The sequence below is a fragment of the Adiantum capillus-veneris genome, chromosome 10 (genome assembly GCF_014529385.1).
Source record: "Adiantum capillus-veneris isolate H3 chromosome 10, ASM1452938v2, whole genome shotgun sequence".
Classification (NCBI taxonomy): Eukaryota; Viridiplantae; Streptophyta; class Polypodiopsida; order Polypodiales; family Pteridaceae; genus Adiantum; species Adiantum capillus-veneris.
In genome coordinates this window covers 30,894,638-30,908,836 of record NC_140940.1, presented here as the reverse complement: position 1 = coordinate 30,908,836, position 14,199 = coordinate 30,894,638, and the positions used below count along the sequence as shown (strand labels likewise).

At 46.2% G+C, this 14,199-nt stretch overlaps 2 protein-coding genes across 3 annotated transcripts in view; both read left to right on the top strand.

Moving 5' to 3' along the window:
- Positions 1–7,913, top strand: part of CIP111 (Cam interacting protein 111) — a 72,509-nt gene extending 64,596 nt beyond the window's left edge. Inside the window, exons 3-12 of one of the 2 annotated variants that reach the window (XM_086521192.1) lie at positions 1,916–2,787; positions 2,889–3,093; positions 3,176–3,386; positions 4,135–4,538; positions 5,352–5,778; positions 6,632–6,712; positions 6,950–7,140; positions 7,223–7,291; positions 7,368–7,450; positions 7,530–7,913. In XM_086521192.1, coding sequence (XP_086377318.1) covers positions 1,916–2,787; positions 2,889–3,093; positions 3,176–3,386; positions 4,135–4,538; positions 5,352–5,778; positions 6,632–6,712; positions 6,950–7,140; positions 7,223–7,291; positions 7,368–7,450; positions 7,530–7,566 — 2,580 coding nt within the window. In that variant the 3' untranslated portion in view covers positions 7,567–7,913. Of the gene's footprint in view, positions 1–1,915; positions 2,788–2,888; positions 3,094–3,175; positions 3,387–4,134; positions 4,539–5,351; positions 5,779–6,631; positions 6,713–6,949; positions 7,141–7,222 lie in introns of both variants that reach the window. The other variant, XM_086521191.1, reaches the window with a different exon arrangement.
- A 150-nt stretch (positions 7,914–8,063) lies between these two features.
- On the top strand, positions 8,064–12,313 carry LOC147448643 (uncharacterized). Its single transcript, XM_086521189.1, has one exon. The coding sequence runs from the start codon at positions 8,560–8,562 to the stop codon at positions 12,169–12,171; it is 3,612 nt and encodes a 1,203-aa protein (XP_086377315.1). The 5' UTR covers positions 8,064–8,559; the 3' UTR covers positions 12,172–12,313.
- Positions 12,314–14,199: the final 1,886 nt, after the last annotated feature.

Genomic DNA, 14,199 nt, shown 5'->3' with positions numbered 1-14,199 from the left:
ATCCTTCTTTGAGTACACTGTCACGATTGGACGGTTAGCATTGATGAGACAGCGGCCAGAGCAGCCCACTCGTATGCGTTTCTGGTTACATTCAGGCCTCTCCCATGCCTATCTAAAGCAGTTTTGGTCCGCCATCTGGGATTTACATGTGGCTCGTGGTATTTCTTTTTTTATGTGGATGATTGCACATGCGGGACTTCTAGTTGGGACTTGGCTAGCTACTATGGGTCATGATCCGCTATGTCCTCGTTGTCCTTTGCGACTACTGGAGTCACCTGCACACTATCTTTGGTCATGCTCAGCTTCCCATGTAGTGTGGCTTGCAGTTAGCTTTCTACTTAGCAGAGCAGGTGTCCAACATGGATTTCTTACTTGGGGATTTGTCTCATGGTTGATGCCGATGCCCGGCCCCCATCTTTTCTACGAGGGCTCAGACACAGATCCAGCCTTTATGCCCACATCGGTTGGTTATCGGAGAGGTACTTTGGCTATGCTACTGCAGATTGCTTGGCAGGGGGATTCTTAGACACGTGATGAAGTTTTTTCAGTCATCACTAGTATTACACTATGGAATGTTTGGAGAGCTCGTTGTCTCCACATTCTAAGTGCGGCTCCACAGCTCCTTCAGGATACCCTCACTGCCATTTGGCTGGACATCATTCATACCCTGATTTGGCAGTGGGATTCTTCCTCAGGTACATCTCGAGCAGCCGAGGCTCACCGAGTTGCCTTCCTTCGGCGTTGGGCATGATCCCCACTCTTCTTCACACTTACAGGTGGCCAGATTACGTGGCATTATGCCCCTCCTCGGTGGTTTCTCCTCCACTCATCACACAGACCACCATGAGATTGTTCTAGTCGAGTTGTCACTATAGTGGCTCTCCTCCTTGCATTCAGATTGTTCACCCCACGTGATAGGCTATTTTGGCATCCGCTGGGGATTATATTGTACTCAGTAATATACAGCCCTGACTTTTTCCAAAAAAGAGAGAGAGAGAGAGAGAGAGAGAGAGAGAGAGAGAGAGAGAGAGAGAGAGAGAGAGAGAGAGAGAGAGAGAGAGAGAGAGAGAGAGAGAGAGAGTCCCTTTGACTCCCGAGTCGCGAGAAGGTGGCAAAGATGTTTGTGCAGCCTTGCTAGTTTTGGTTTTATAAACATTGGGACCACTTAAGAAGCTTATAAGATGATTATCCAGATATATTACTCACTTTGGAAGCGACTCTTGCAAGGGCAGCAGTGGCAGACTGCAGTGGGTGGCATGAAAAGAACACGTGGTCCCCACTCATTTTATCCAACGATCTTGAGCTTATTGAGCACTCCTTCCAATGAAGGGGGGGACAAATTTTCCCTGTTTTTGTGCTAAATTTTAAAAATATTCCAGTTTTTATGTACTGTTGTGTAAAATTTGTTGGTTTTCTCCAAGGCAAGTTTGAAAATTAAAGCAATTTGTCATATTCGTTTTGGTCCTATGCATTTGTTTTGGTTTGAATATTCGTTTGAAAATTTTGTTGCTAAATTTAGCTTTTCATGAGGAGACCTTGATGTGTTTTATTATCCCACTTTAACTCATAGCATGACATGTATCAATTTTTGTATCAATGGAATGAAACTCCTGTAAGCTGCCATCAAAGCATGTGTGTCTTGAAGAGGTAGGTTGATGTCAGAATGCTTTGTGTGTCAGAAAACAAAGTAGAAGTGTGGTAGTGTATGTATAGTTAGGTTTTTTGAGAATCAGAGTGCTACGAACATTGAAATATATGAAATTAGCAATTTATTAGATGGATTCTCTTTTATGCTAAATGAATCTTGAAAAACTTTTTCGTAGTAAAACATACCATTCAAAATGAATATCCTTTTAGGGGTGTTTTGTTTCAAAAAATCATCAAGCTACTTACGTTTGTCGTTGTTTTCTTGCAGCTGAAGGAAGGGATCAAAGTTTCAAAACAATTAGCTTATGCCCTCGGCTGCTTACACGCTTCACCGCTGGTTTACTTGAATCCAATAAGTTGCCCTAAACTTAATTCTTGCGAGGGCTCACAGCTTAAAAGCACATTTTCATTGGAAGTGGATATTGAAGAATGCAAAGAGATAGTCCTTAAATTAAATCCAATGATATCGGAAGATATTGTTGTCAACACTTCTCTCCTATCACCTTTGTTATCTGGGCTCCAGCAAGGAAAGACACTGGAGGAGAAGCAAGGTGAGTCGCCTAGCAGTTTCCGAATCAGAAAGGCTGCATCTTCAAATCTCACTCCAAAGAAGGATCCGTCTCAAGCAATGCAGCTCAAAGAGCAGTGTGCACTTTTATCACTTTTGGGAGATGAGAACAGTAGTGCCTCGAAACTATTAGAGCGTTTAGCTGGTCGACTTCTACATGGACGATATCTACTTAAGGGTAATCGGGTTGGTATCACTGTATGCGGGCATGAATATCTATTCGAAGTGGTCGATGCTGTAGGTCAGTCTGAAGGAAGATCAACAAATGCTTGTCAAGAAGGAATCAAAGCCTCAGCCGACAAAGAAATGAATTTAATGGTGAAAGAATTGCTCACATTGTTTTGTATTGGAAGTAAGACACTGGTAAAATTTGACCTTTCGAAACCAGCAGCTAAAAGCACTCAAAGTGATTTGCCTGCGGCAGATGTAAAAATCAGCAAGGTAGCTGAAGAGCGTATTCAAATGTCTTCAAAAAGATTGGAGTATTCTGCCCTCGGAGGACTGTCTGAGCAAATTTCTTTATTGAAGGAGATTATCACATTTTCTCTTTTACGCCCTGAATGTTTATTGGGGTACACTAAAGATTCATTTGGTCTTATCTTCATTTTTATGAAAGGTGCCCTGTGGCTTTTCTGTTCAAGCACTCTCATATATGTCTGTTTGATGTTGCTAGTTTAGGCTTGCAACCCCCTCGTGGTGTTCTTCTTCATGGTCCTCCAGGCACCGGAAAGACATCTCTTGCCCTTGCTTCTGCTACTGAAGCTGGCGTAAAATTTTTCCCTATAAATGGACCTGAGATCATTAGTGAGTACTACGGAGAGAGTGAGGCATCACTTAAAGAAGTTTTTGCAGCAGCTCATGCTGCAGCTCCTGCTGTGGTAATCAACTGTCTTCATCAGTGCTGTTGTTGGTCTATATCTGTTTGCTTTTTACATAGTGTGTATTATGAGGTTTTAAAAGGTGTTTATAGATGAGCTGGATGCTATTGCACCTCAACGCACAGAAGGGTCAGAACACCTTGGGCAACGTATGGTGGCTACTCTTTTAACTATGATGGATGGAGGCGATCAGGGCTTACAAGGTGTGCTGGTTATTGCTGCAACCAACAGGGTGGAGACTATCGACCCAGCTCTGCGCAGACCTGGAAGATTTGATCGTGAAATTGAGATTGGTATGCACACAATTGGGCAAGGACTAATTGATTGTTCAAGAAGTTTGGGTAGTCTGGCTTCCAATCTTGTACACAAATTCGCTTTGTTTATCTAGTGCTACTTTGGCTGGGGCCTTCGTGTAGCAAGGGGCATGCGTGCTGGTGACCCCTTTCATATTTCAGCAAACAGGGCTCACAGAGGGTGCTCCTTACATACACTTCTGGATAAGATCGTCATCAAAAGATTGGTTCGCACTCCTCAACAGAAAAAAAGCACAGTGCATGAAAAGAAACTGTCAGCATTGGTTGAATTTTGGGGTGGTGCGGGGCAAGGATAGTGCTCTGTTACATGGATGCTGATTGAAGCCTGATACTGCTAGATTGCACAGAAATCAGCACAGAAAAAATGTCTAAAATAATCATGGAGCTAGTGCTTCTTTTTGAGAAGGGTATATTTGTAATTGGATATATTTGTAATTCAGGAGGTATTGGATCCCTTCATCTGTTTGCAGTTAAAGCACAAATTTAATCTGTATTTTCTATGTATCTAATTGTTATTTCTCGCTTTGCAACCCTTTGCAAGATGGGTCTGGACCAACAATTCTTTAAAGGATCCCAAGCTTTTTGTTTCAGAGATGATGTTTCTTTTGAGTTGGCTGCAGTCTAGGAACTGAGGGTTAAATGTATATTCAAGCTGTCAGTTCTAGCTCTTGTTCTGAACACAACAAGTTTAGTACCCGTTGAAATGACAAATTGGTAATAAATACAGGTGTTCCATCTCCTTCAGGAAGACGTGAAATATTAATGTCTCATTTAGCAAGGATGAGTCATGCATTGGTAGAATCAGATATCGAAGCACTAGCAGCAGCAACACATGGATTTGTGGGTGCAGACCTTGCATCACTTTGCAATGAAGCTGCTCTTGTAGCATTGCGCAATTTTGTGCTGAAAATTGAACAAGAAAGAGATCAGGTTGGACTGGAAGGGGGGGTGCAAGAGTCAACTGGTGGGACTGAGAGCGAAGGTACACTACTCTCGTCTTGTACAAACCAACTTGGGCACCTTTCTTTGACTACCTCCTGGACTACATTGCTGTTAGAGGAATCTTTGAAGACAACAGTGAATGACTTCGAGGAAGCTAAAACAAAAATACGACCTAGTGCTATGCGAGAGGTATGTGCTTTACCATCGTTGCTCTCATGTTTGTTACTTGCTGTTTTCAAAGGTTTTCTTTCTGCATGAATAAGTTCATTACGACACACATGTCAGTTGGCAGTGTGCGTCTTGTAGTGTATCTTTTCTTATGTGTCAACAATGATTGTCCTTGCAAGTTCTCCATAACTGCAAAGCTTCGCAAAATATGTAATCAAATTCTTGCAGCAATCTTACTGAGCAGATATGTTTTTTCGATCTGAGCAATTGGCACTGAGTAATATGAGCTCTTCAACTTTTTAGTCATGAGTTTGTTGAAGGGCTCTGCCGAAGTTATGGAATATTTCCTTCACAATGTTCTTAGTCACCCACTCTTACTTGTTTGCACTGCGGGGAGTCGCTCTGCAATCTGCAACCATGCACTATCTGCAGAGTGCTCCCAAGCACTCATTATAAAGGCATGTAGGCCCAAAAGCAGCTGCTAACACAGACTGGCGCTTCAAAAAAAGCTCTGCAGTCAAAAGCTGGCACCCAGAAAGTCAACGGTTTCATTACAAGCCTTTAAGCAACCAGCACCAGCTGCCATGTCAGCACGCACCTGTATTGCTACGTCAACAGCCCTGCGATTCCCACCGTGTTTTCAGAGGAGAAGGGGTTTCTGGATGTGTTTTATTGAGCTTATGCTGACTGTATTTTTTTTCTTCATTAATTTGAGTCTTTTCCTTTTTTCCCTTCCTTTTTTCCCTTTTTTGTTTGGTTTGCAAGAGATTATTGTATGGAAACTTGAATTTGTTTAAAGCGGATAAAGACGGCCTGTCTATATGTTGCAAACAGGTTATGCTTGAGGTGCCTAAAGTGCGTTGGTCTGATGTTGGTGGGCAAGAGGATATTAAGCAACAATTACAAGAAGCGGTGGAGTGGCCACAAAAACACATGGATGCATTTTCTCGAATTGGGACTCTTCCACCGAAAGGGGTTTTGCTGTATGGACCGCCTGGCTGCAGTAAAACACTTATGGCTAGAGCTGTAGCAACAGAGGCAGGGCTGAATTTTATAGCTGTGAAGGGGCCTGAACTATTCAGCAAGTGGGTGGGAGAGTCAGAGAAGGCAGTACGCTCATTGTTCCAAAGAGCAAGATTAGCAGCCCCATCTGTGGTGTTTTTTGATGAGCTTGATGGGCTAGCTGTATCTCGCGAATCTGGCAGTGATGGGGTTTCCGTTGGAGACAGGGTCATGAGCCAATTACTTGTGGAGATGGATGGTATGAATATATCTCACTTTTTATGTTGCTTAAGTTAAGAGTGGGATAACATTTAAAACTGAGCTTGAAATAAGTGAGGGACGTCGTTGTTTATGATGTTTTATTTATTGAAGCATATGATATTTATCTCGTTGCCCGTTCTAGTTATTATTGGTTCTCAAGCCTGGAAATTTTTCTTTATGTGGATTCGTGTAGCTGCATAGCTATTCCATATATGTCTTAAGGTAAGAATTATTTTGTTTTATCTCCATGTGCCGACGAGTATGATGTGGAGGAGCGTTGGAAGGGGAAGCTTAATAATGTTTCATATATATAAGTTTCCAATGTGTCATGCTTCATGCTTTTCTTTGACAAGTTAAAAGTTGCTCCCATATGTCATAAAGTTCCTTTTATAAAGACACAGGTTTTGAATTCAAGACTTTTGGAAAGAGAACTTTGTTCTTCGCACTCTTTGGAGTCTTTGAGAAAATCGAGTGGGTTGAGACTATTATTGCACATATCTTTGCACATATATTTCCTTTAGGACAACTCTTTGAGAAATAGCACATGCAGGAGAGTGGCAGTCTCTCTGTTTTTTTGGAGATGCTCTTTGGTTAAATAACATCCGACAAGATCACCCAGAACTTAAATCATTTTGTGGTAGTATGCACCTATAAAACATACTGACAATGAGTTTTTTTTGCTTAGATCTGATAAAGATGCATTCTATTCCATCCACATAACCCTAGCTGTGGAGCCTGTCATCAATGTTCTGATACCATTGAGAGAGTATCTGCATTCATAGGAGGATTCATTGAAAAATCTAATCGCTTTTGCATAATTTTGACTCCAAATTGCTTTACTCAATGGACAGGTTTAGGTCCACGGAAAGCTGTCACTGTGATCGCAGCTACCAATCGACCTGACAAAATTGATGCGGCTTTGTTACGGCCAGGTAGGTTTCATCTTACCTTAAGGTTGTAACTTTGAGGAGGGAGGGGAGGAAGAGAGAGAGAAGTTTTTAACGTCGTAGGAACAATCCCACGAGACCTCAAAGATCTATTTGACGGGGCTCGAACTCAAGACCTGCCTCTCAGGAGGGAGGGAGGGAGTGGACAACAATCAAATCATGCAAATACATGTGCATATTATGTTGGTGTCACATTCTGAAAGCCGAACTTCTGATTTGCAGGTCGTTTTGATAGGCTGCTTTATGTTGGCCCACCTGATGAAGCTGCGAGGCTGAAAATTTTTGAAATCCATACAAAGAACATACCCTGTGCTGCAGATGTGGACAAGAGAGGTTTGGCGAATTGCACCAACGGTTATACAGGTGCAGATATTGCTTCTATTTGTAGGGAAGCAGCCATGGCTGCTTTAGAGGTGCGTAAATGGTTGTTCAGCTGAGCATTTTGTAATGCCAATTGTAGCGCTTTTGTTCAGTCAAGGATTTGGGGTTTTGCAGGAGAACTTGAATGTTCAGGAAGTTAGTATGAGGCATTTTATCTCTGCTCTAAACATAGTGCAGCGAAGTGTATCTGATGTTTCAGAGTTGGTGTACACACAGTTTAGTCGGGGTTTGCAGAGAACGATGCTTGGAACTGCACCAGAGCAATAATGTCTATTCAGATTTGAAGATTCAAAAGGATATTAGATGGCAGCTGATGGTATCACCAGTCTTTAAAGAGCTAAGGTTGTACTTCTTGTTTATATTAAGCAGCAAAAATGGAAGGAAAGCTGGGCTTACTAGCACTATTGATGCGGTCTCGCAGGATTAAAGGAGTCAAAAACGACCTGGACATGTACTAAAATTGCTGCACCGAGAGACGTCCTTTTGTTCCTAGGGTACATAAGTTTGTACATCCCTTAGTCCTCTATACCCCTAGGGTTTTCATGTTTGCTGTATTTAGCACTTTATCATTGCCCTCAAGGTTCCAATTGTAAGAGATCCATTATCCTTTTGACACGCTCCATGGCTCCTTTTGAATCCAAAGGCCCAAAGGAAACTAAGAAAACATGTATATAGTATCTGTATTGAGCGTGACTATAAGGGAAGTATGTGCCACTTCCCCCAACTTTCCAGCCCCGTTTTCAAGTGATTACTCGCGTCCCTTGTATTCGGCACTTTCTTATGATATTGATCATTCGTTCGCGTCCCTCATTCTCGTGTCCCTCTTGCGTTCAGTTTTCAAGTTGCGTTCTTGTATGTGCGTTTGCTTGCCTGTAGGTCCCGTTTGCATCGCAGGGGAGCCGGCGCGGCCCCGTTTCCGCGACGCCCCGAACGAGGGCGTCACACTTGGTATCAGAGCTTCGGCTCGAGTCCCCGCCGACCCGACGTCGGCCCGCGGCCCGTGGTTGTCACCACGTTTTCGGCCCGTCTGCCTCGTTTTTCCACGTTTTCTCCGCGTTCTCGGCCTGTGTGGCCTCGTTTTGCCCCGTTTCACCACGTCCCTTGCGTGATTGCCCCGTTTTGCCCCGTTCCTTGCGTTTTCTCCACGTTTCTCACAGTTTTTCACCGTTTGGCCTCGTTTGACCCGCGTTTCGCCCCGTTTTCACAGCGTTCTTCGTATTCTTGGCCCGTTTTGCCCCGTTTCTCAGCGTTTTACCTCGTTTTGCCCCGTCTTACACCGTTTGGGACCGGTTTTCACCGTTTTTGAGCCGTTTTTCGTGGTTTTCGTCGTTTTGGACCCAGTTTCGCATTGTTTCATAGTTTTTCAACGTTTTCAAGCCGTTTTCGCCCAGTTTTTCAGTTTTCGACATTTTTGAGTTTTTCTTTTCGGTTTCGGCCACAAAAGTACAGGAATGGTTGGAGATCAAGAATATGATGACGGATACAGAACCGAACCTGATCTAAATAAGAAGAAGAAGAAAGAAACGAAGACACGACAAGATGCACAAGACACAATAGAAAGAAGACTGGAGGCCCGCATCATGGCCTCCGTGGAACAACAAATCATCCTGATGTCGGCTAACCTGGGTGAATTGATCCAAACACAGCTAGGCCAGCGATACGAAGACCAACCAGGTCCCAGCAATGTCAACACGCGGCGTCACACACAAAGACGACCACGACCCGAAGACGAAGATGACCAGGATGATCGAAGTGAAAGACGCTACTACAGCCCTGACAGACATCTAGAAGATGAAAATAGACTGGGAAAATTCAAACCCAGTCCCCCAGAGAAATACAAAGGCAACCGCTCCTCACTGGAACTCAACAAGTGGTTCAGCGAGGTAGAAGACTACATGCAGTGGAACAGCATAGGCAGACGCAGATATGTGCAAGTGGCCAAAACCTTTCTGGCCGACGACGCCTATGTCTGGTTCCTCACTGAACAGCAATCAAAGCACTGGGAGGACTGGGAGGATCTACAAAAAGACATGCTCAGCTACTTTGTCCCAGAAAATGAGGGCAACAAAGTTAGGGATTCATGGCGCGATCTACACCAAGACGGCCACATATCAGACTACATTGTCAAATACCGGCGACTCATGCTCCAACTCCCATTGATGCACACAGCAGACAGGATACATGGTTTCCTGTATGGCCTTAAGCACTGGGCCCGTCGAGAGGTAGAGAAACAGAATCCCAACACCTGGGAAGTGGTCGCCAACATGGCAGAAAAGCTCCGTGACACAAACACCACACTAGGTTTGCCTCCAAACAACCCTCGCCCCAACAATTTTGCACCCAACCACTGGCCTAACCCACCCGTCGGGCAAGGTCGCGGATTTGTACATAATAACAGAAGCAATGTTACCCGCCTCCCACCACCCAATCCCAACCCGGGACTAGGCCGCGGAAATGGCGCCTTAGTCCCACGCAGCGTTTTTGCCAGCAACTCCTACAACCCCACACCCAACGGTTTTGCCTCTCAGAATTACAACGGCAATAATAACAACCTGTTCCTTGACCGCGTCTGGTGCAACGACTGCAGGAATGAACATGGTCCCTACTACGCTTGTGTACGCAAGCGCAATTATGCCTCAACATCATCTAGCAGAGCCAACACCATACAAATCGAAGAACCACCCTCCCCCCCCCCCCCCCAACGAAGAATAGAAGAAACGAATGACAATAGTGCTGACCAACAACTTCGGATTGGAGCAGTATCTCTCCACCCTCAATGCATGGCAGCAGCGATCACGGACATTCAGAACTTGTATGTCCAGACAACAATTGGGACCCAGCAACAATGGATCATGGTAGACTCAGGTGCTACACACAACTTTCTATCCCCGCAGTGCGCCGCTCGCCTGGGCCTACGCCTCACCACCGTCAATGAAACTACAGTTAAGTTTGCCCAAGGAAAGGATAGCAACGTAAAGGCAGCACGTCAAGTTAGGGTCGAGATGGGTGAATTCACATGTCGCCTTGACTTCATAGTGGTCCCAATGGACGACTTTGAGGCCATCATTGGTCTGTCCTTCAACGACAAGTATCTCATTGCACTCCTCGGTATGAAGGTGGATCAATTACTGCTGAATAATCAAGGCAAAGCAGTGACAGTACAAGGCGCTAGACTCACAACGCAGCAAGCATTCACCCGTCAGGCGCATATGCAAACCAAAGCCCCCCCCATCAACCGCCAAGACCCTGCGCAGTTAGCAGCAATGAAAGGAAAACAGAAACTCCCAGAATACTCGTCCCCCAAACTCAACCTCATGAGTGCAAAGCAAGCAGAGACGGCTCTCAAGAAAGGAGCTCAGGTTCACCTCTGCATCATGCAAGCGAAGGAACAACCCACAGCAAGGCTCAACTCCATCACCATCGAGCAAGCCAAAGTGGGCGACCCCTCCCTTACCCCCATCCTCCAGAAGTACAAGGATGTCATGCCCCCAGAACTGCCCCCCGGCCTACCCCCTCCTCGTCAAATTCAACATGAGATTGACCTCATCCAAGGAAGCACACCCCCGGCAAAGACCCCCTACCGCATGAACGACACCGAGCTCAAAGAGCTCAAGAAGCAACTCCAAGAGTTAGAGGACCAAGGGTTCATCCGACCAAGCAGCTCCCCTTTTGGCGCCCCAGTCCTATTCGTCAAGAAGAAAGACGGTTCGATGCGACTCTGCGTGGATTACCGGGCCCTTAACAAGATCACTATCAAGAACAGGTACCCAGTCCCCCTCATGGAAGATCTGCTGGACAGACTACAAGGAGCCCAATACTTCACTCGCATCGACCTCCGATCAGGCTACCACCAAGTCCGCATCGCCTCTGAAGACATCCCGAAGACAGCCTTCCGCACCCGCTACGGCTCCTGGGAATGGATGGTCCTGGGGTTCGGTCTCACCGGCGGTCCGGGTACTTTCTGCAGAATCATCCATGACAGTTTCCGCGACATGATTGATGACTACCTCATCACTTACATCGATGATCTGCTCATCTACAGCAAAACCTTAGAAGAGCACCAGAAGCATGTCGCCGCAGTACTCCAGCACCTCCGGGAACAACAACTTTATGCCAAGATGGAGAAGTGTGAGTTCGCTGTCCAGAAGATCGAGTTCCTTGGCTTCATTGTCACGTCCGAAGGGATTATGGTGGACCCCAAGAAAGTCGACGCTGTCATCAAGTGGGCTCCACCGACATCCATCAAAGAAGTCCAAGAGTTCGTGGGTTTCTGTCAGTACACCCGCCGCTTCATCCGCGACTTCAGCAAGATTGCGGCGCCACTGACAGAGATAACCAAAGGCCACAAACCCTTTCAGTGGACCTCTAAAGAAGAAGAAGCCTTTGAGAACCTGAAGATAGCTATGTGCAGTACCCCCGTCCTTCGACTACCCGACTTCACCAAACCCTTTGAAGTCCACACCGATGCCTCCGATGGTGCCATTGGCGGTGTCCTCATGCAAGAACATCAACCCATCGCCTACGAGTCCCACAAGTTCACAGATGTGGAGACCAGATGGACCACCCATGAGAAGGAAATGCTCGCTGTCGTCCACTGCCTCCGAAAGTGGCGACACTATGTCCAAGACAAACACACCAAGGTATACACTGACAACATCTCTCTCAAGTACTTCCAGACACAACCCAAACTCACCCCCAAGCAAGCTAGGTGGCAAGATACTCTCGCAGAATACAACATCGACATCATCCACAAACCAGGTACTACAAATGTCATGCCAGATGCTCTCAGCCGAATGCCCACCCTCACGGCTATCTCCACAGCAACCAGCACTTTACGCCAACGCATCCTCAACGCCCAAAAAGCTGATGCTGCTGTCCTCCGCATGCTCAACGACCACATCTCTGGGAAAGCGGCAGTGGGTCTTTTTGAAGTCAAAGATAGCCTCTTCTACGCACATGGAAAAATCTACATCCCCAATGATCCAGAGTTAAAGAAAGACCTCATGTGGGAGGCTCATGACTGCAAGCTAGCTGGACATGGGGGGCCAGAAGAGATCTTATGACAAACTCCATCAACACTACATGTGGCCAAAAATGAAGGACGACGTAATCGACTACGTGCGCACGTGCCCAACCTGCCAACTGGTCAAAGCTCAAAGAGTCAAGCCTGCTGGCCTCCTCCACCCAATGCCAACACCCTCCCGGCCTTGGGACATGGTAAGTATGGACTTCATCGTCGACCTCCCCCCCTCCCACGGCCACACTACCATCATCGTGGTCGTCGACTACTTCACCAAGCAAGCTCACTTCATACCTGCAAAGCCTCCCGTCACAGCCTACCAAGTAGCCAAACACTTCTTCGCCAAAGTCTTCAAATACCACGGCCTCCCCTTAGCCATAGTTTCTGATCGCGACACCCGCTTCCTCAGCGACCTCTGGCGCGAGCTCTTCAAGCTGCTAGGAACCCAGCTCCGCTTCTCCTCCGCCTACCACCCAGAAACCGATGGCCAAACAAAAAGAGTCAACCAAGGCATTGAAGACTACATCCGCAGCTACGTCAAGGCAGATCAAAAGGACTGGTCCGAATACATGGACATCCTGGAATTCCACTACAACAACTCCATCCATAGCAGCACTGGCTACACCCCCTTCGAGCTCTCCACAGGTAAAGAAGTCATCACCCCTCTGGCACTGGCAACCGGCGATGTGCATGCCCAGGATCTGGAATGTGAAGAGTTTCTGCAGCAATGGCAAACACGCATGCAACGCGCAAAGAAGAGTCTCGAGCAAAGCAAGGTAAGCATAGCCAAATACGCCAACCAAAAGAGAAGACTGGCCGAGCTGTTCCAAGAAGGTGACTTGGTACTGGTAAGCTCCCAAAATATCAACCTCCCTCAAGGCCTCTCCCCGAAGTTCAACCATCGATTCTACGGGCCATACAAGGTGCTCAAGAGCTACAACGACATCACCTACAAGCTGGAGCTACCCCCACAAATCAACATCCACAACGCTTTCCATGTAAGTCTCCTCAAGAGGTTTGCACCGGATAGCACCTATGGCCGGAATGTCCCCGAATATGTAAAGGATGGCCCGCCAAATGAGCCGGAGGCCATCCTAAAGTCGCGCTTTGGGCGCCGGGGACAACTATTCTATGTCAAGTGGCGCAACCGACCCATGACGGAATGCACTTGGGTACTTGAAGAAATCATGCTTCGTCTCGGACGACCCCTTGTGCTCCGATTCTACAACATGCCCACTGAAGAGGAGGACATCGATCAACATGACACAACATAGAATAGTCCTCACCCCCCTTGTAACTAGCACCACCCTAGGTAGCTAGACATTTTTGAGCAACAACCAAACTCCCCTCTTTGTAAATATCCACCCCTCATCCTCGGCAACAAATTTTGTATCGGCACGCCTCAAACCCCGGCTTGACGTGGGCGCCAAGCTCTCTCAACCCGGGAGAGTATATAAGGGAAGTATGTGCCACTTCCCCCAACTTTCCAGCCCCGTTTTCAAGTGATTACTCGCGTCCCTTGTATTCGGCACTTTCTTATGATATTGATCATTCGTTCGCGTCCCTCATTCTCGTGTCCCTCTTGCGTTCAGTTTTCAAGTTGCGTTCTTGTATGTGCGTTTGCTTGCCTGCAGGTCCAGTTTGCATCGCAGGTGAGCCGGCACGGCCCCGTTTCCGCGACGCCCCGAACGAGGGCGTCATAGTGACTATAGAAACTTTGATGATAGGTCCGCAGAATGGCAAAAATGCAACTTTTTTATACCTATTTTTTTTTACCAAAACAAAATTAGTGAGATAAAAGCAACCATATGTTTTGGTCACCAACCCATTGAAGTTAACAAGGCATTTTATCTCATGTCCTACAAAAATCCCCAGTCTTTTTTATATGCAATCAACCGTAAGAAATTGCTGTTTTGGGCAAAATGCACCGGTCCATCAACTTTGGAGGCTTGTAGTGACCAAGGGATGAGAAAAATTAAAAGTTTCTCACTTTTTCCATATGTAGTAGTTATTGAACTATAAGCTCATGAAAGGATGTTTCAAAATGAGTGGATCTACTATGGTTTTGGAA

Bases quoted from the DNA above. Each gene is read 5' to 3' on its own strand.
- LOC147448643 (XM_086521189.1), top strand. From the start codon at position 8,560: ATGGTTGGAGATCAAGAATATGATGACGGATACAGAACCGAACCTGAT.